Source organism: Abramis brama (genome assembly GCF_963993115.1).
Source record: "Abramis brama genome assembly, chromosome: 2".
Lineage (NCBI taxonomy): Eukaryota > Metazoa > Chordata > Actinopteri > Cypriniformes > Leuciscidae > Abramis > Abramis brama.
This window is the reverse complement of record NC_139964.1, coordinates 65960691-65981924: the sequence shown is the minus strand read 5'-3', so window position 1 is coordinate 65981924 and position 21234 is coordinate 65960691. Positions and strand designations below refer to the sequence as shown.

The 21234-nt window shown below is 40.3% G+C and overlaps 2 protein-coding genes across 3 annotated transcripts in view; both read right to left on the bottom strand.

The window, feature by feature from the left end:
- LOC311075237 (CD48 antigen-like) overlaps nt 1-21234 on the bottom strand; it is a 46931-nt gene that overhangs the window by 10161 nt on the left and 15536 nt on the right. Inside the window, exon 1 of one of the 2 annotated variants that reach the window (XM_084102486.1) lies at nt 1231-1433. The exons of the other annotated variant lie outside the window; for it this stretch is intronic. Within the exon in view, the coding sequence (XP_083958612.1) occupies nt 1231-1294 (64 nt within the window). The 5' untranslated portion in view covers nt 1295-1433. Of the gene's footprint in view, nt 1-1230; nt 1434-21234 lie in introns of those variants that run through there. 2 annotated transcript variants of the gene reach the window in all.
- LOC311078464 (UPF0462 protein C4orf33 homolog) lies at nt 7325-10662 on the bottom strand (the record flags this gene model as incomplete). Its single annotated transcript, XM_084107291.1, has 5 exons — nt 7325-7524; nt 7616-7815; nt 9951-10002; nt 10093-10153; nt 10440-10662. 5 exons carry the CDS (start codon nt 10660-10662, stop codon nt 7338-7340), a joined length of 723 nt encoding a protein of 240 aa, XP_083963417.1. The 3' UTR covers nt 7325-7337.

Sequence of the window (21234 nt, the reverse complement as noted above, 5' to 3'; positions counted from 1 at the left end):
TTGCCTTTCACGATGTTACACAATAGGTGTGTGATTATTTTATATGCAGGCTTATATATAGGCTACACTTAAATTATGTAGCAACACATTTAAACACACAGATGACGACGCATTTAGACGTCCAGGGACGCGCAGAAGAGACGTGAAATTCACGGTCAGATGACGTCGAAGACGTCCGTTCAACTTTCATTTTGGAACTATTTTTCAACCATGACAGGACGAGTCGGACGGACGTCTTTTCAACGGTCATTAAACGTCCAAATGTTTGCTGGGTAAAGGCGGGCGTACACGGTGCGAGTTCGGACCAGGATCGGACGCTCGGGAGGTCGAGAGATATTGCACACGCTGCGAGTCAGTTTAACTGATAATCGCGTCAAAGCAGCTGGTACACGGCACGACTGTCTGTCCTGCACGAATTTTATCCCGAGCCGGCAGCAATCACGTGAGCTTTCGCGCTAAACACAGAGACCGTCAATGTTGCATGCAGCAGGCAAAGCTTCAGATAGAAAAAATGACAGAAATGTGTGTGCAAATGATTTGTTGTAAAGCAGAGAACAGTAGCCATTCTTTTCAACATAAAAACTAAAGAGAGAGAGAGAGAGAGAGAGAGAGAGAGAGAGGTGTGTGTGTGTGTGTGTGTGTGACAGTGACAGTGTATGCGCACCCTCTATGGTTGCTGCCACTGAGGTATAGCCCCACGTGGTTGTGTATGATTAGCAATAGGGGACAGCTGGTGAAAATCGGGCCGACTCCCCGAATTTTTTAAACATGTTTAAAAATGATCTTTGACCTCTGCGAGCTCGTAAAAACAGCAAAAATCGCACCGTGTACGCCCGCCTTAACAGCGCCGATGAGAGTGCAAAGTTTAGAGAGTGATCTACTGACGACGTGCAAATGAAAGGACAGATCATTTCAATAATGACCAACACAATCTACCAGAAAATCACCTTGTGTGATTCATTTAAATAATATCCTCTCGCCATAAATGTTGCGCCTGAAAGGGAAACTCATGCAATAATGAAAGTCCACCGCAAAATAACCCTGTCCATCCTTTTCAGAGCTAATTTTTTACAGCGTGTCTTTAGTAAATCCTTACAGTAGTTTTTTTTTAACGCCAAAAGAGGAACTATAATTGCACTGGAGGAAGCTGTTAGTAGGCTAAACCTGACCCTAACTGTTTAGGTTTGCCAAGAACGGCCTGCTATTTCCATGAACACGTTAATAACTCACCTGAAACAGCTCCTGTGGTGAAGAACCCAACGATGGAGATTAACGTCAAGAGTTGAAGTGACATTTTTGTTAGAAATAGTAGCCTACACTTTATTCACTTGTCTTCGAGACTGAGACACAAACACACCGAGGCGTGGTGTAAGAACAGAGGAAGTTTGAAAAGAAAACGCCTTGCAACCATAGACTGTAAAAAAAAAAAAATGCTTGCATCGTGACGTGTTGGTCTTCCACTAAGGGTCACTGCTGCCATCTTATGTTCATTGCAATTAAATTAACCCGTTTAATTCCAAACTTTCCCAGACATGAAAATATCCAAATGAGGTGTCATTAGTTTCCCCTTGAAATAATCAATAATAATTTTTATTGTGAACAATTGTGACCGGTGGGATAATGTATTGTAGGCCTTCATTATACATAGGCTACTGAACATTCTTATAGCCTATATCGGCCCACTTATTTAACACATTTTAAACTCTTTCATCCACTCTTTAAAAACCTTTATACAACACTTTTAGAAATACTTAGATTAAAAAATAAAAACGAATATATAAAAAAAAAACATCTATATTTTGCACCGGTCACTATTGTTGCCATCAACATCTTGGCTCATTCTATGACCACACTCAACAAAACTGAATAATTGTGAATTCATATATTAATACTAGACACTTTAAAGATAATGTGTACCTTTGTAATGTCTTTATGTTAACATTCTTTACTAACCTTTTGTGTTGGAGCTTTGATGCAGACATCATCTATGGTGCAAACAATAATTAAACTGCTCTGGTCATGTGACATTTTGGACTTACCATGTGAAACAACACAACATTTAATTGAGACCCTTTATTCTCTCCATATTTGCCAGAAATGCACTAAAACAGCAGTCAATAACATTTTTAGAGCTTCATAAATGAAGACTTTCTTTACGGTCACTACTATTGTGACCAGTCTGGCACAACACAAGTGTGTCTGCTTCCAGCAAGACCATAATCCATGAAGAATAACCACACTTAACTATGCATTCACATTTTACATTTTACAGAGGATTTTATTCAAAGTGATACATTGCATTCTCTGCTTTTCTCCACAAAAGAAAAATGAATAGATGATTTGTTTATTTATACGCTACTCTCTGTTTGGTGCCAGTAAGATATTCTCATCTTGTCCCTCCTTGAAAATGTATTTGCATATTTAACCATAGATTTATATATTCAGAACCAGACAAGACAGTAAAAGTTCTGAAGGCACAGACGGTTAAGAGCAGATGGTTTAGTAAAATGTGTCAAGAAGATCCACATGTGGCTTTGCATTTGAAGGTTCATGATGAGCATCAGTCATTCACTCATGAATGTCATTTCTGAGGAGAAAAGAAAACAGTAAAAAAAATGCTTGTTTTTAAATGTACATTATAAAAAACATACAGTATTAGTTACTTGGATGCTGATTGGTCACAGCTGCACAGAACCCATAGAGACCAAGATTAATATTTTTTTTTCTAGAATGTTGCATACAGTAAAGATTTTTCACAAAGATTAATGAAAATACACTTACTCTACTAGTGTGTCTCCCAAGCTAGCAGCAGAAACACCTTAAAGAACAACAGTGACAAATGAATCATTTACACTAGTCATTTACAGTCAACATGAAATTATAATCAACCCTATTTATACTAAATACAGATTTTTATTTTTACTGCGAATGATTAATGAGCTGCTGACAAAATTAAATCCTGTGTAAGTCCTATAAGTCTAATCAAGTCCTGCCTTACAATATCTGCTTTAACAAAGAATGTGACATTATGGAAGTAAAAAAGGTTGCAAAAAGTTAACAGTATTCTAGTGACTTGTTTCAGTTAAAAAAAATAAAAATGAAAAAAGCTACAATTAATATTAGCTTCAGAAATGCAATAGAAACTCAAATCATTCCAGAAAAGTGATGAAACATAACAAGAAAGAAAAGAAATAATAACAAATGTCTTCACTTTCATTTATGGCTTATTAAGGTTTATATATCAGTTACATCACAGTATTTGGATAAAAGTGCACTGCAAGGGAAAATTTTATGCAGATTTTCAACATGTATTTTTAAAATTTTATTGGGTATGCAATATTTGTATGGTAATAACCAAGTTTTCCTCCACTGAATGTCATATATCATAGTAATCGAGTTTTGAGACTGAGAAAGTTGACGAATACATTTATTATTTCATTCTTTAAAAACGAAACATGTCACAAACATAAACTGAGATAGTCATTTAGATAGACTCGGGGTAAGGGATGCTTTCATCAAAAATATTATAAAGCTTGGAATAGAATTCATCACAGACTTAAATTCTTTAAACGGAACAGGATATTGGTATATATTCATAAAACTTTCATATGACAAAACATTACAATTAGTTAATTAGTTAAAAAATTATTAAACCATTTATCAAAAAATATATATATCGATTTCAAATTTTAATATCTGAACTATTTCATAAGATGTCTACTTGTCCATCTAAATGCATTGACTGCCAGGTTTTTGAACAACCATAAGAACCGCTGAACCAGCAAGTGAGGGAGAGACAGTACAAATTGAAAATATTGACTATTATTTATGACAATAAAGGTAAACTAGGTTTGGAGGAAGAAAAGGAGGACAGTCAACTGAGTCAAGCTGGATCTGAGGAGGGAGACATTCCCTCCAGACGGCACATTCAATTCAGTAGTTTTCCGAGTGACCGAGCTCCTCACCCGAGCGCCCAGACACCATGCAGAGAAAGCTCATTTCGGCCGCCTGTATCCGGGATCTTATCCTTATCTTATCCTAACAGCTCCTGACCATAGGTGAGAGTTGGAACGTAGATTGACCGGTAAATCGAGAGCTTCGCCTTGCAGCTCAGCTCCTTCTTCACCACGACAGACTGGTACATCGACTGCATTACTGCAGAAGCTGCACCGATCCGTCGGTCAATCTCACGTTCCATCCTTCCCTCACTCGTGAACAAGACCCCAAGATACTTGAACTCCTTCACTTGAGACAGGAACTCTCCACCAACCTGAAGCGGGTAAGCCACCCTTTTCCGACTGAGAACCATGGCCTCGGACTTGGAGGTGCTGATTCTCATCCCAGCCACTTCACACTCGGCTGCAAACCTGTCCTGATGCGATGAGGCCAACATGACAACATCATCCGCAAAAAGCAGAGAGGAAATCATGTGGTCCCCAAACAGGACACTCTCCGGCCCCTGTCTGCGTCTAGAAATTCTGTCCATAAAAATTATGAACAGAACCGGTGACAGAGGGCAGCCCTGCCGGAGCCCAACATGCACTGGGATGACTTACAAGTCTGACTTACTGCCGGCAATGCGATCCAAGCTCCTGCTCTGGTCATACAGTGACCGGACAGCCCTTAGCAGAGGGCCCCGGCCCCATACTCCCAGAGCACCCTCCACAGGACGCCATGAGGGACACAGTCGAATGCCTTCTCCAAATCCACAAAACACATGTGGATTGGTTGGGCAAACTCCCATGAACCCTCCAACACCCTGGAGAGGGTGTAGAGCTGGTCCAGTGTTCCACGGCCGGGACGAAAACCACACTGTTCCTCCTGAATCCGCGGTTCCGCTATCGGCTGAATTCTCTTCTCCAGTACCCTGGCATAGACTTTCCTGGGGAGGTTGAGGAGTGTGATTCCCCTGTAGTTGGAACACACCCTCCGGTCCCCCTTCTTGAAAAGAGGGACCACCACCCCCATCTGCCAGTCCAGAGGTACTGTCCCCGACTGCCACGCGATGCTGCAGAGGCGTGTCAGCCAAGACAGCCCCACAACATACAGAGACTTGAGGTACTTGGGGCGGATTTCATCCACCCCCGGAGCCTTGCCACCGAGGAGCTTTTTAACTTCCTCTGTGACTTCAGCCTGGGTGATGGACGAGTCCACCTCTGAGCCCTCGGCCTCTGCTTCCTCAATGGAAGACGTGTCGGTGGGATTTAAGAGATCCTCAAAGTATTCCTTCCACCGTCCGATGATATCCCCAGTTGAGGTCAACAGCTGCTCACCTCCACTGTAAACAGTGTTGGTAGGGCACTGCTTCCCACTCCTAAGGCGCCGGACGGTTTGCCAGAATCTCTTTGAAGCCAACCGATAGTCCTTCTCCATGGCCTCACCGAACTCCTCCCTCATGGCCTCACAGAACTCCTCCTCACAGCTCCGAGTGGCCGCGTTGACAATGGAGGTTGAGAACATGGTCCACTCTGACTCAATATCTCCAGACTCCCTCAGGATCCGGTCGAGGTTGGAGTTGAAGTTCTCTCTGGCAGGGGACTCAGTGCACGTGGCACCAGGATACCCTAGGCCGGAGATCGATGATCGACTTTGTGATCGTTTCATCCGACCTCCGGGCATATGTTTTGGACACTCGAGTAAAGAGTTGGCCAAACGTTCCCAACAGACCCTCACAGTACGTTTGGATCTGCCGAGTCTGTCCAGCTTCCTCCCCCGCCATCGGATCCAACTCACCACCAGGTGGTGATCAGTTGACAGCTCCGCCCCTCTCTTTACCCAAGGTGTCCAAGACATATGGCCGGAGGTTGGATGAAACGATCACAAAGTCGATCATCGATCTCCGGCCTAGGGTGTCCTGGTGCCACGTGCAAAGGTGGACACCCTTATGCTTGAACATGGTGTTCGTTATGGACAAGCCGTGGCTAGCACAGAAGTCCAATAACAGAACACCGCTCGGGTTCAGATCAGGGGGGCCGCCCCTCCAAGTATCACTGTCACTGCCCACGTGGGCATTGAAGTTCCCCAGTAGAACGACGGAGTCCCCAGTCAGAGCACTATTCAGCACCCCTCCCAGGGACCCCAAGAGGGCCTGGTACTCTGTACTGCCATTCGGCCTGTAGGTGCACACGACAGTGAGAGACCTATCCCCGACCCGAAGGCGCAAGGAAGCAACCCTCTCGTTCATCGGGGTGAACTCCAACACTTGGCGGCTGAGCTGGGGGGCTATAAGCAAATCCACACCAGCTATGTTGTCTGGGGCTATATGCCCCTGGTAGGGTATCCCAAGGCAAACAGGTTCTAGGTGACGGGTCAGACTAAGAGCGGTTCATAAACCGTTTATGATCGATTTAAGAACAAGGACCATGACGTCACTCCAGAGTGGTAGAGAGTCCAGCCTCTCTCCAGCCTCTCTCAAGAAGTATGGTTCCAGAGCCCAAGCTGTGCGTGCGAGAGAGTTTACAGCTCGGCTGTGTTTTGAAGAGGTTTTATGGGCTATCATTGCTATACGTTTTAAGCTACTCCAGATACTGTCAAGTCTGTCAGATATTCAGAGTTGCACGAAACCTATTTTAATATTGCAACAGACCAACTAAAAGATAAAAAGGATCATCTTATGGTAGGGTTAGGCACGTAAAACTGATAGTTATAGCTACAAATTTTTCCATACAACTCGTGGAAGAATCTAGCCTGGGAAAACCCAGACAACTTCCGGCAAATTTAGATTTGCTCTACAAGTAGTCTGGCAAAGAGCTCATTCAAGCCCATTTCTAATCTGTCGAAATCACGGCACCAATCAGAAACGTTGAGGCGGGCTTTACACGATGATGATCGCTCTGATTGGTTTTAGGTCTATCCAATTGCGCCCAAAGGCATTTGAGCGACGTCAGTTGGTGACGCCCCTTTGGAAATGAGTTATTAATGCAGCTTTGCCAGACCATAACTCAGTTACTACTGAGAATGGTCTGGTTTTAACCAGGCTAGGAAGAATCTTCACCATATTTCATATAGCAATATGGATCGTCCATGCAACCTGTTGTTTCCAAGCTACAAAACAGTTGAATGTTATCATTTGTTTATTTAATGTTCTATTTCCACATTTAACATCTCCATTTTTAAATAATTCATTTAATTTCAGTATATATTTTTTTTTTAACATATTTCCCATTTACTACATATTGTATAGCCTGGTGCTGGATGGAATACTTAACTGCTGAGATTAGTGCTGCATTACTGATAGAAGATTTATTAAATTGTGATAATAAAAGCCATTATATTGCCATTACACCCACATTAAAATAAGCCACATCATTAGACTGCAGTGGAGTTTATGCTCTAACTTAGCCATGGAAGCAAATTACAAGTAATTGCTGTATTAAAAAGCTGGTTATGAGACAGGCTTGACTTAGTTTGTGATTTTCAGATGGCCATTTGCTTGCTAAATTCCACAGGTCAGATTCTGGCTGAACCCAGTCTTCTCCCATGATGCTTTGCAGAGTGAAGTTTTGAAAATACTCAAGTCGATGACTGTTCGGATGAGAGAAGAAATGTTAAGATCATGGTGATGTAATTATGCAATACAATGAAACCAAAACAATGTTAAGATATCTAAACGTACAAGTCTGGTCCCTGTCCTTCTTGTAGGTCTTCTCTAGGAACAGGATACAGAGACTCGTAAGTCCTTCCTGCACCCGAGCCATGGATGGCGTAGGAGTTCATCTTATTAATGCCCTGAGGGAAATACCTCCAAGGCAGAAGTGCTTCTCCCTCCCATATTTTGTTCGTTATATTGGCGTTGAATGATAGAGGGAGTTGTTGCTGTAACAGGTAACAAGTTAATTGTTAAAAAAGATATCAGGACATTTTTATAATACTCTATATATTTTTTGCTCCTGTACTATTTTATTTTGTTAAGCATTTCTGAAGTTTTAATATTAAGACATTTACTGTTTTTATAAGAAAGTATATATGTGTATAGCCTTGGTGAGGATTAGAGACTTCTTTCAAAATCATTAAAAAAACTTACCGCCACCCAAAATTTTGAATGGGACTGTAAGTGTTTATTAAAAACTGAAAACATTAAAGTGGTCCTATTATGCCCTTTTACACAGTCTTGATTTTATTTTTGGGCTGTACTAAAATATGCCTTCATGCTTGATTGTTAAAAAAATTCATTATTTTTCACATATTTTACACTATTAAAGCACCTCTGTCCCCCATCTGTCTCGAGGGCCCTGTATAATTCCGGTTTCGCTGAAGACCCTGCTTCCGAAATGTACTGTGATTGGATGTGTTGTGATTTGCGCGTGTTCGGGAAATAAATGACACGGCCCTTACCATAACCACGAGCTCTACTCAGATGTTGGTGTCAATTTCAAACCAATTCAAGCCTGATTCAGACTCAGGAATGTTAAATGGGTCATCGGATGGGTCACTTTTATATGGTGTTTGCATATAAATTTGTCTTTGCCGTGTGTGGACACAACCACCATACAATGAAAAAAATCCATTCGCTCCTTTTTTTTTATCCTCAAAAAGCCTAAACACTCAATAATCAAGACGTTTGGATTTTCAGAGCAATATAATGTCATATTGCTCATGCTCCGCCCACGACCGCTAATGGACTGTCCTGTATTAGCATATTTCCCCCTCAGCCATTTGTATACCGTCTGCGACGGCAGCACTTTATGTGTCTTGTGTGGCACCCCCATAGACAGTATATAAACTGGACACAGTGACCCCATAGGTTTCAACGGAGAAAAGTGAAGTCAATTAGAAGCACTCACTTCCTGATGGCTGAGCGTACTGCGCAGACTCAAACTGAGCTTGATGACGTAGATGTGACGTGAGCAACCCGTCTGTCTTCTAGTAGCTGTGCCGAGAGAAATCTGAATCATTCCCTTCCGAAACTCACAGAGACGGAGAGTGTGAGTAGGAGCTGTCCATGAGCTAGCAGCAGGAGAAACTTTTGCTATGTATTCTGATTAATTATTTTGCCACTTTGCCTCCACATCCCCTGATTGCCCGTGAACTTCTCCTCCTGTCCATACGGTAATCTCTCTACTGTGCGACAGAGAGTCGCGTGGTTATGACGCAATCGTTAGCCTATTTTTACAAAAACTGCATCTACGGGGCCATAACATAAGATACAAGGTAATAGAGCCTTTTATACATTTTCGTGTTTCTTTAGAAATAAATAATGGACAAATGGAGTCTTTAAATGCCTCAGATGTAAAGTTATTCGCTGTCAAAGTGACGCCAAAATGAATGGGAGTCAATGGAATGCTAACAGCAGGTGATAGTCCGCTAATCAATGGCGGCGCCCGGGGAAGCTTCAATATTTTATGAAACCCTGCCCCCCTGGACACCCCCCATGGAAGAGAGGGGTGGGGTGAGCAGTTGTTCATTATCATTTAAAGAGACGTGCACCGAAACGGGTCGCTGTGAACAGAGCTGTTTTTGAGGAGATAAAAAGGGTGTTGTTTTATACAACCATTGAGGAATTTTAACCAAACTATGTTACAAACTTTACATGAAGACCTTAAAGAATCATACCAACTTGTGGAAAATGGGCATCCGATGACCCCTTTAACAAACAAGAGAACTGTGCAGAACAGATTTCGTGTACAGACTTTGCAAGCACGGATTTCACAGTGGTATGTTTTTTTTTCTTATACATTATAGATGATGTTATCCACCATTTAATCGTGATATTTGTTGGAAAACCATGGTAATACAAAAAATAATCGACAAAATCAAGGTTAATTTTCCTAAAGGGTGGTGAGCAATAAAACAAAAATAAAATATCTACCTTTGGAGTGGACTTTGAGCTTTGTAACTTTGCAGATCTTTTTAATGCTCAGACAGCAACATTACACACTTACTAAAGTTGAAAAAGTGAAAAAGCATAATAGGACCCCTTTAATAAACTGATGTACAGTGAATTTGCTTACCATGAATGCATTATGTTTTCCATTCAGTAGCAGAATAAGGTGTTGTCCATGTCTGTAATATGATATCAAAATATTATTTCAATTACACATTTGCAATGACAAAACTTTCAGCGGCCTGAAAAACAGAGTAGGCTTAACTTACGGGCATACTTCCACCTCTAGATATTTCTCAGTGTTGCTGTTCAAGAAGAAGGATTCTACCACTGAAAAATAAGTCAGTAGCACAAACTGTAAATATTGTGTAAAAAGATAAAGGAAAAGATAAACATCTTAACTTAGTGTTTCATAAACCTTTCTTCTAATTCAAGTTCTCACCAAAGTTAAATCAGACTTTTATTTATCTGGTATTTGGCTATACAGTCAAGGGTTGCATGTGTATATGCAAAACGATCAGTTGATTCCAACAATCTGTTATATAATCATATGAAAGAAAGAAACTGAATCTCTAAACCAGATTTGAGCCTTTATTAATGGTATTTATGAACATACCCTCATAGTCCCAGAGACCAGGGAACGGCTCTCCAGGTGGTCCGGCTGGTGCAGGGGGGTCATTGAAGAATGAAGCATTCACCTGCATTAACAAACCTTCCTCGCCAGGTGAGAAACGAATCTTTACCGGCTCATGATCCACAGGTAAGCTGTCCCAGGTGTGTCTGATATAGAACTCCATGGCAGTCAGGAGGATACAACCGCTGCAGACACTGTTAAGCATGGCAAAATCTTATTTTGTTCTAAAGCTACACCTAAAATATTAATAAATGACTATCTTGTTCAGTTCTCAATATTATAAATTTGTATCAATATATGATTTATCCACAATTCTGTGCTGTATTATGTCTTAAGCTGCTCAGGACACAGGACTGTCTGATATGCAATAAGGTTCAAAAGTCATAAGCAATGCATCTGATATCATAAACATAACACTTAACATCACCTGATCACACCATGTTCATTCATTTAAATGAGAAATGGCCCCATGATGTAGCCTGGTTTCTTCCACACACACAAAAATGGAATTCTCCATTTCTGTCACTGATGGTGTTTGGATTGGACCACTGTCGTCTTTGGCTTGCTTAGTTGGGGACAATTTATTTTCAGTCATACTGATTTGAATATTTGGCTTTATTTCATAATTGACAAACTGAATCAACAGTGAACATACTTGAGCTAAATAATGACACTATTGTTTTTTAAGCTGCTTTTGACCGCTGAATTGAACTCTGTTTGTATCATTGATCATTATTTCCCTGTTTTTCTCTGTAAAACTGCTTTGAAACCATCTGTATTGTATAAAGTGCTATATAAATAAAGGTGACTTGACTTGATGTCATAGGAAGAACACTTCCTGATTTCTGGAGCGCAACGCGTCATAATCTGAAGACCACGCCCACCGGGGGGGAAAACAGTCCAACGGTCTCCATTGACTTTGCATTGCGAGAGGCTGCCTCCTTGTCATTTCTTGCTTCTAACAAAGACAGAATAATGCCTAAAAGCTGCTATGTGACAAGGTGTACAGCAAACAAGCTACGAAACCCAGAAATAAGTTTTCATAAGCTGTCAACCCCAAAAAACGAGCGTTTGAGGACATAAAAGTGGATACAGGCTGGAACGAATGGGTAAATTGTGGGATCCTGACACCTAGTATGCACTAAAAATACACTACGTGTGCAGTAAGTTAAACATTTGACAATGACTGCAATCAAAATTAAGACCATTTTACCAATCGCACTGAAACACTTAAAATGATCACTTATAATGCATTATAATAATGGCCGAAAATGTCGAAATAAAGATATTTTAGGTGCGTCACAGAAAAAAACAGTTGAAGTCAAACAAGGAGACAAGGCTCCTGTGCTCTGTCTTTGCTATCTTCTGTCCAGGGTGCATTTTATGGCTTTATTGCAGGAGTTTTGTCTTAGCAGTTTTAAATTTATTATAGTATTGTAAACTTATTGTCACATATTAAATGACCGTAGTGGATGATAGAGACTGGCTTGTTGAATGTTGACTAGCATACTCTCTCATAATGAGGTTTTATTAACAAAGTTCGGGAGGAGCACGTTCAGATAATTAAGTGGAGAGCACCCAGCAATCAATGGTAAGAGGTATATATACACTCAGCAGTCGGGCCAAACTCCTAGCTCAGAGTCCTCCCTCCAGACAGCACGCCAAATATGCATTAAACTTTACCCCCTCAAATTGTATGTAAGTGTGAACTCGTGAATTTTGATTATTATGTAAAGAGGAGAAGAAAGCAGTGAGTGATTAAGTTTCTTTTCGTCCAGATAAACCTCTTCCTCGTCCTGTCTCCAGCATCACATGGAAACACTTAAACAGTGTTAGAACTATTAAGGCGATTGAATGGGAAGACGGAGAAACTACAATCCCGAATCTGATATTCAAAGGCATCATGACTCTTAATACAGAGACTGGACAAATCACTATTATAAACTAACAGTCGAACTTAGTGGAGTTTATACCATTGACATCAGCGGTAAAGAGCAGGCACAAAGATTCTGTTATGGGTGAGTGGATATTAAATATTATTACTGTAAAAGCATCATATTGTTATTATGATTTTTACTTAACATAATATAGCGAGTAATTCTGTCAACTTTTTTTTAACCTATTGTGAAATAAAATGTATTATATAATATATGTATTGTAACTGCCGTCAAAGTCAACTCATATATTTCACTTAAATATGGTTCACAGTTAAATATAAATATAAATATAAATATAAATATATATAAGGTTAAAAATCATATGATTAAAATAAATAATGGCTCATGGTCAATAAATAATAATTTCATGTTTATTTCTTTTTGTTAAAAACTTTGTGAAAAAAGGAGAGAACTTATTTTTTTGTTCCATGTGGAAATTATAGTTTGTTGTTATGGGGACACTGCATGGATGCACTCGCTAAGATCAGAGAATGCTGCGGCTTGCGAAAAGTAAAGTTATCCATAAGTTTTGTCGGCTAAGTGTGAAGATGATTCCCCCCCCCCCCCATTTTATTTATTAGTTTTCTATGTAATTTCATTTAGTATTGTCTGCAAGTAGGCTATATCAAGAACTTCTCGGCAAGTTCTGACGGCAATATTGAAATGTAGTAATAAAGGAACATGCGGAGCGGTGCCTGTTGCAACGGAGCCATTAACGAGCAGCTTGTTACATCGTTAACTACGCTCACAAGCATCAAAGACAACACGAACTGCATGCATGGAAAACCCGACAAGTGGCAACCGGAGTAGAGTCCTGAGTCCCACCCGACGGGTGACCCGCAAATTTTGCTCAAACGGGTGAAAAATATCCAACTGTGTCGGATACGGGTGCGGGTCGGGTCGGACACGGGGGAAACACGGGTCTAAACAAGGGTTTAAAACAATCACATGCAAACGTTAAAATATATGCATATTTTTAGGAACACATCTACAAAAATATGCCTGTATTTCAAGTTGATAAAAATAATTTAAAATCCACATCAGTTTATTTGTGCCCACGTGCCACGCCCTCCCAGTAATCTATAACATTACCTAGGCTACTTTCACTTTTAAAAATTCATCATAACTGCGCGCGCGCGATCTGCTTGCAGTCGTCGAGATAGATGCTGAGGAGTTGAAGAAAAGAATAGCTAGTGGAGATTGTAAAGTTGTCGACAATATGTCATCAAAAATCAAGTCCAGTGTGTGGGAGAAATTTGGAGTTATCTGAAGAAAATATTGTGAACGGCTTATTTGCTGCATGTATTTTCGTGTTGGATTGCCACCAAATGTGGAACTTCATCGCCGAGGAAGCACGCAGATAACTGTGGTAACAAAGCAGTTCTATCGAACAGTATTTTTCAAATTTAACACTGTTAAGTATGTGTGGTGTGCAGGGTGTGTTTGAACCCAAAATTGTCAAATGTAGGCTAGACGAAATTGCGTAGCAGATATAGTGTTGTAGCCGCGTCTGTTCGATTGGTAAAATGTTACAAGGCTACTCAGTTTTGTGGTAATGTTAGACATGTTCTTCATGTACCGGCCTTTTGACAGCTTCAGCTGAAGTTGTCCTTGTGTTAATTGTCGTGTAATAACTTCTGTATGACCTGACAATAAACATTTTTTTTAATTTTTTTTTCAAGTGTGTCTATAATGTGATAGTCTAAACTGATTTTATTTCGGCTGCGGGTCGGCTGTCGGTTCTAATTTAAGCGGGTCGGATCGGGTACGGATTTTAATTAGTGCTGCTGTCGGAAAACGGGCCAGATGCGGTTTTAAGCACTGCGGGTACGGGCGGGTGCGTATTTACAAAATCGGACCCGTGCAGGACTCTGAACCGGAGTTCAGAAGTGTTGTGGGGTCAAGCTACAAAGAAGTAACACATTTAAACAAGTTAAATGTTAAGAAGTAGTTTAATCCTGCTAACTTTAAAGGGACTCTAAAGTGCTAAAAGAGGTTGAAGTGTATATTTCTGCAATTCAAGTTTAAGTTTAAGTGTATGTTTATTTCTTTGTAAGGTGATTATTACAAACTAATTGCAAGTCTAATCACAAATGATTTGCTAAGTTAAAGGTGCACTGAGGCATTTTAAAGGGCAAGTCATATTGGTTTTCTTTGACATTGAAGGCCATTTCTTTATTTCATACAAGGTGAAAACAGTTCATAATTTGAATTAAGGTGTTTATAACACATTTTAAGTTAATTCTAACAGAGTTCATATTTACAGTTAAAAAGTATTATATCCCATAGTTCATTACAATAATTTAGGTAAAATTACAAATTCACAAGTAATTTGACCTTAAGTCAGCTCAAGTAGTGAAATGCCTGAAGTCCAAGGAAGCGAAGCTGTGAAGTTGCAGGAGCAAGCAAGCCCTGATGAAGAAACTGTAGACTCAAGTCCACAGAAAGAGGCAAATACAAGTCAAGCAGCTGAAGAAGATGCTTTGAGAAAAAGCCAAAGAACCAGAAAGCTTACTGAAAAGGGCCAAGCTCTACATGAAGAAAGAATGAATAAGCTTCAGTGTCCCTTTAAGACCAATTATGACAAATGGAAAGCTATTGCCAAACAAGCTAAGAGAGCACTCGATGCACCTTACAGGATGCTTACAGGATCACATCGTAAGGGTCCAAAATGCTTCAGGAGAAGTAAAGCAAACCTATCACAAGTTGCGCAGTTACGACACTCCTGACAGTGATACCCATCGCAGAGTAGACACATGTCATGCTGTTTCTGTAAGGACAATAGAACAATCAACAGATATTCTTAAAGAAGAGGAAAGTGGTAAATACCCAGCTAAAAGGTCAACTCACTGGAGTGAGGCTGGCTCGGTGTTCCAATCAGCAGCATCTCACAGGTTCAAACGTGCAGGTAGTGCAATCACACGTTCAAGCCATTCGAGTAAGTCATCTGCAAAGAAACAAGAAGCAGCAGCAGAACTGGCTGCAACTGAAGCCACCTTGAAAGTGATGCAAGAAATGGAGCAATGGAGAAAATCTTGAAGCTGAAAACAGAAAAAGACTTGCACAACAAGAAGCAGAAAATGCTGAAAAACAAAAGACATTAGAAGAAAAGCAAAGGCAGATAGAACTCTTTGAAACTGTCAAGAAAATTGAAACCGCCAAAGCACATCTGAAAGTCTACGAAAAAGAATCAACTTCAGATGAAGAAATATCAGACCTTCTACACAGTAAGTCCAAGCCTAAGAAAGCTGCACCTTACCTGGTTAGTTTGCCTGAATTTCACCTTGCACAACTCACTGCTAATCCACAACAACACACTGTGCCACAAGAGGCCACAAGAGGCCACAAGCCGCCAACATGCAACCAATGCTACACAAGAAGATAGCACTACTGCATTAGCCAGAGCGTTAGCAGAGTCAATCAACATAAGCCGTTTACCAGTACCTGAACCTTCAGTCTTCATTGGAGACCCACTCAAGTACAAAGATTGGAAAATGTCCTTTCAAACTCTGATAGACAGGAAGAATATCCCAGTAAATGAAAAGCTCTACTACCTCCGCAAGTATGTTGGTGGGCCAGCAAGAAAAGCAATTGAGAGCTATTTTCTGTTGGGGACGGACACAGCATATCTTGCAGCATGGGACATACTGGAGGAAAAGTATGGAAGCCCATTTGTAATCGCCAAAGCCTTCAGGGATAAGCTCACATCATGGCCAAGGATAGGACCAAAGGACAGTGCTGAACTATGAGAGTTCTCAGACTTTCTGAGACTTTCGGCTGTGACTTTAGACTTTCGGCTGTGAAGCAGCAATGTTCCAGATTAAAAATCTTGAATTTCTCAACAACTGCAGCAAAAACCAGAAAATGCTCAGCAAGCTTCCTGATTGGTTAACAGCAAGATGGAATAGAAAAGTCATTGAGATTCAAGAGCAAAGCGGGTCATTTCCAACATTCAGCAACTTTGTCGACTTCATCACAAGAGAGGCCAAGATAGCGTACAATCCAGTATTGTCGCTTCATGCACTAAAGGCAAGTGACTCTGAAAAAACAAAGACCCCAAAGACCCAAAGTGTTGATGCAAAGGTGCTAGCAAGTAGTTCAGAAGAGAAACCAGACATTAAGAGGTGTATCTTCTGTGAAAGGCCAAACCATGGAATTCATGTTTGCCGAAAGTTCATGGACAAGTCAATTACCGAACGAGTCAAGTTTGTACAAACAAAGGGCTTAAGCTTTGGATGTCTCAGCCCTGGACACCATTCAAAGAAATGTGAAAGGAGAAGTGTTTGTAACACATGCAAAGGGAAACATCCAACATGCTTACATCAGGAATGTGACAAGGAAGTCAAAAGGTCAAAGGATTCTGACAAGGAACAAAAGGACACAAGGGAAACCAAACAACCAAGTATAGAAACACCAAACGAGGCAAAACATTAACAGTGATCTCACATCCACAATCATTCCAGTTTGGTTATCCACAACAAGCAATCCAGAACACAAGGTTCTTGTCTATGCCCTTCTGGACAGTCAGAGCGACAACACATTCGTTCTTCAAGAAAAGGCAAATGCTCTAGTCACAGAAAAGAAACAAGTGCCACTGAAACTTTCCACACTGTCATCCAGGGACACAGTCATTCCAAGTCAAAAGCTATTTGGGCTACAAGTCAGAGGCTTCTACACATCCAAGAGAATCCCTCTCCCGACGACATACATAAGAGACTTTATCCCTGCCAATCTAAGTCATATTCCCACACCTAAGATAGCCTCACCTAGAGCACCTTGCTGAAGAGATCACTCCCATGATAGAGTGTGATGTCGGTCTGCTTATAGGGTACTACTGTTCCTGTAATGAACCATTCGCTCAAAGAACAGACCTTGGTTGGACTATAGTCGGCGGTACTGATCCCTGTGTGGACTATGGTGACGCTATAAGAAGCAGCCACAGAGTCATAGTCAAAGAAGTGACACATTCTGATCAAAAGCCCCTTGTCCAGTCTTCTACTAAGCTACCTGCTATAGCTCAATAAACTCCCCACTGGAAGGGTTTCAGGACAAGTACGGGGATACAACTCAAGTCACTTTATGAGCTTTTTATTGCGCACACATACACAATAATCATCCACAAACTAGGTAGCCTGAATGCTAGCGCTACGCTAGCCTGTCAGCTGAATATTAGTAACGTTACTTAGCATGTTAGTTAGCTAGTTACAAGTAAACCTGTAAACCTGCAATGAAAACACAAACACAAAACACCAGAATTAACTAATGAAATTACACAATCATCTGACATTAATTCTTGACCTGAATTACTAGCAATGCTAGTTTAAAGTAACTCACCGGCAAGGCGTACCAGTCCTGACCATCAATTGAAAGAAAATGAAACCTAGAGGCGAGACGCCTGCGCACTGCGACTAATTAAGCATACATTGAATTCTTTTTTATTGCATAGGCTATAGTCTTTTAATCTTGTCTTGAAAATAGATGCTCATTTTGATCATTATTTCATTGTCTTATTCTCCCATTATTAAATTTTATTAATATTTTTCCAAATCTCCGTTGCTGCACATTCAGGGCTTTGTGTGTTGTGTGTGTGTGTGTGCGCGCGCGCGATGACGCAGATTCAAATTCGCCGCCATTGCGTTTCCGCTGTTGTTTAGTCCCGCCCACAACGGTTAGCTGTCTGATCAGTCGACTTTGGACAAAAAAGAGGTTAAAAGTAAAATTAAAGAATTAATAAACAACAAATGGCAAGAAGAATGGAATAGTGATAACAAGGGTAGACATATGTACAGTATACAGAAACAAGTAGGAAATGGAAGAAGTGTTTTTAGGAATAGAAAAGAAGATACAATTATTTCTCGCATTCAAATAGGACACACAAGACTAAATCATTCATTGTTCAAAATAGGAAAACATAAAACGGGAAAATGTAATTATTGTGATCAGGCAAATACAATTGAACATGTGTTAATAAAATGTATAAAATATGTAGAAGAAAGAGTAGAACTTATGAAGGAAGTAAGAACATTGGAGGTTGTATCATTTAATATGGAAAGCCTATTGTTTTAGTTTAGTTTAGTTTTAGTTTGTTTATTTATAAAGCGCATTTCAACAGTCACAGGACTGACCAAAGTGCTGTACAATCATTAAATAGAACATAGCATACGGTTAAAATACACAACAGCTGAGAGGTTACATGTATAGTAATTAGACAATTGAATTATAGACATATATTCAACATCAAATTAAAATTTATAGGCTACAGAAGAGAGGACACTTAGATGGTATTAAAAGCTAAGGAGAATAGATGAGTTTTCAGTAGGGATTTAAAAACTGGTAGCGAATGAGCTGTTCTAATTTGTATTGGCAGGTTGTTCCATAATCTGGGTCCCACTACTGAAAAGGCTCTATCTCCTCTACGCTTCAACCTTGTGCAAGGAACAGCAAGTATATTAAGATTGCTGGATCTTAAGACACGAGGCGGGCTGTATAAGTGTATGAGTTCTGATAGATAACTTGGAGCAAGATGGTGCAGACATTTGAACACGAGTAGGAGAATTTTGTAATCAATCCTATATTGGACAGGTAGCCAATGTAGAGCTCGCAGGATGGGTGTGACATGATCAAATTTACGTGTTTTCGTAAGAAATTTGGCCGCAGCATTTTGAACAAGTTGAAGGCGTGTGAGCTGGGCTTTTGAAATGCCGCAATAAAGGGAGTTACAATAATCCAAGCGTGAAGTTATGAACGCATGGATGGCTGTCTCAAGGGATTTTTCAGGAATAAAATGTTTGATTTTGGCAAGAAGGCGGAGTTGATAAAAGCCAGACGCAACAACAGAGGACACCTGTTTCTCTAAAGTTAAGCGACTATCAAGGAAAACTCCCAGATTTCGTACGCAGCTTGTATTAAAAACCGACAAATTGCCCAAAATGCTGCTGTCAAACTCAAATTTGTCAGATGGGCCAAAAACTATAACTTCCGTCTTTGAGTCGTTTAATGTCAAGAAGTTATTTGCAAGCCAGAGCTTTACCTCATCAAGACAGTTCATTAAAGATTTAAGTGCAGAGGAATCGTTTCTTTTAATCGGCAAATAGATCTGGGTGTCGTCCGCGTAAAAATGAAAGGAGACACCGTGTCTTCTTAAAATCGCGCCCAGAGGAAGCAGATACAAAGAAAAAAGCGTGGGAGATAAAATAGAACCCTGAGGCAGACCAGTTTCAAGGAGAGCAGCAGAAGAGGTGCAACTGCCAATCTTGACTGCAAAATATCTGTCAGTTAAATAGGAATTAAACCATTCTAAGACTGAACCTTTCAGTCCCAAATGTTTTAATCTAGATAGGAGCAGTGAGTGATTGACTGTATCGAAGGCTGCTGTTAAGTCTAATAATACTAAAACCACAGGGTTTCCTGTATCTGTTGCAACTAAAATGTCATTTAACACTCTCAGCATAGCAGATTCGGTGCTGTGAAAAGACTTAAAACCAGACTGGAAAATTTCTACCGTTTTTGACGTATTTAGGAACGACTGAAGTTGATACAGTACAGTCTTTTCCAGAATCTTTGAGATAAAAGGAAGTACAGAGATCGATAATTATTTAGAACTGAAGTGTCTAAGGAAGACTTCTTGAGTATCGGAGAGACAAAAGCCATTTTTAGGCATGAAGGAACTGAAGCAGTGGATAAACATTTGTTTATGAGAGATAATAAGCCAGGGCCAATAGACTCTGTAAGCATTTTAAAAAAGCGAGAATGTATATCGTCAGAAGGGCAAAAGGAGGGTTTGATTTTGGCAATGGTTTCCGTAAGCAATTGAAAAGTAATTGGTTTAAAAGTGCCCCATGATGTTTCCGGCATGCTCAGATCATAGTGATCATCATAAGGAACTGTTATCTGAGGCCTTAATTTAGCAATTTTGTCAATGAAGAAGCTCAAGAAGCTTTCACATAGTGCGTTTGAGGGGTTTGGAAAAGTATAAACAGGTGGATTTAAGGCAGCATGTATGACGGAGAACAGAATCTTAGGTCTATGATGGTTGTTAGAAATCATGTTCGAGAAATAAGCAGCTTTTGCGGCTTTTGCAGCTGACTGATAGGCCAGTAGGCAATCCTTCAGTGATTTAGATGACGACTGAAGTCTGTCCTTTTTCCATTTCCGCTCCGCTTTTCTACATGCTTGTCTTAATGTGCGGGTCTCTGGAGTTTGCCACGGATCTGTTCTAGTTCTTTGATTTTGTTTAAAAACTTTCAGAGGAGCAATTTTGTTTAATACCTCCAGCCATACGTCCTTAAGTAGATCCAGATGTTGGTCAACATTAAGATCAGGAAAAAAAGAATCCAGCGCCATTTGTGAACTCAGTTCATTAAAAAGTACATTAAAATTCACATGAAACTGAGGTGGAAAGTGCCGAGCAAGAGTTTCTGCATTTGCCGGTGCATAGAGCAAATCGAAGAGAGATATATTAAATGTGATAGGGTTATGGTCAGATATCAGTGTATCCGATATTGCAATTTCAGAAACGGGGAAGCCATAAGTAAGCACTAAGTCCAGGGTATGGCCGTGGATGTGAGTGGGTAAAGTTATCCACTGTTTTAAGTTGAAGGACTCAATAAGATATAAAAATTCCTTCGAGAGGGTATTAGAAGGGCAGCACACATGAATATTAAAATCACCTACAATTAAAAAGCGATCGAAGTTCGTAGTAATGTCCCCCATTAGTTCTGTAAATTCAAGAATAAAATCCTTTGCAAACTGTGGGGGGCGGTACAAGACTGCTAGCAGAATAGGGCCATTCCACTCAAGCCTTAATAACTGCACTTCAAAACTGGAGAAGACCTTTGCAG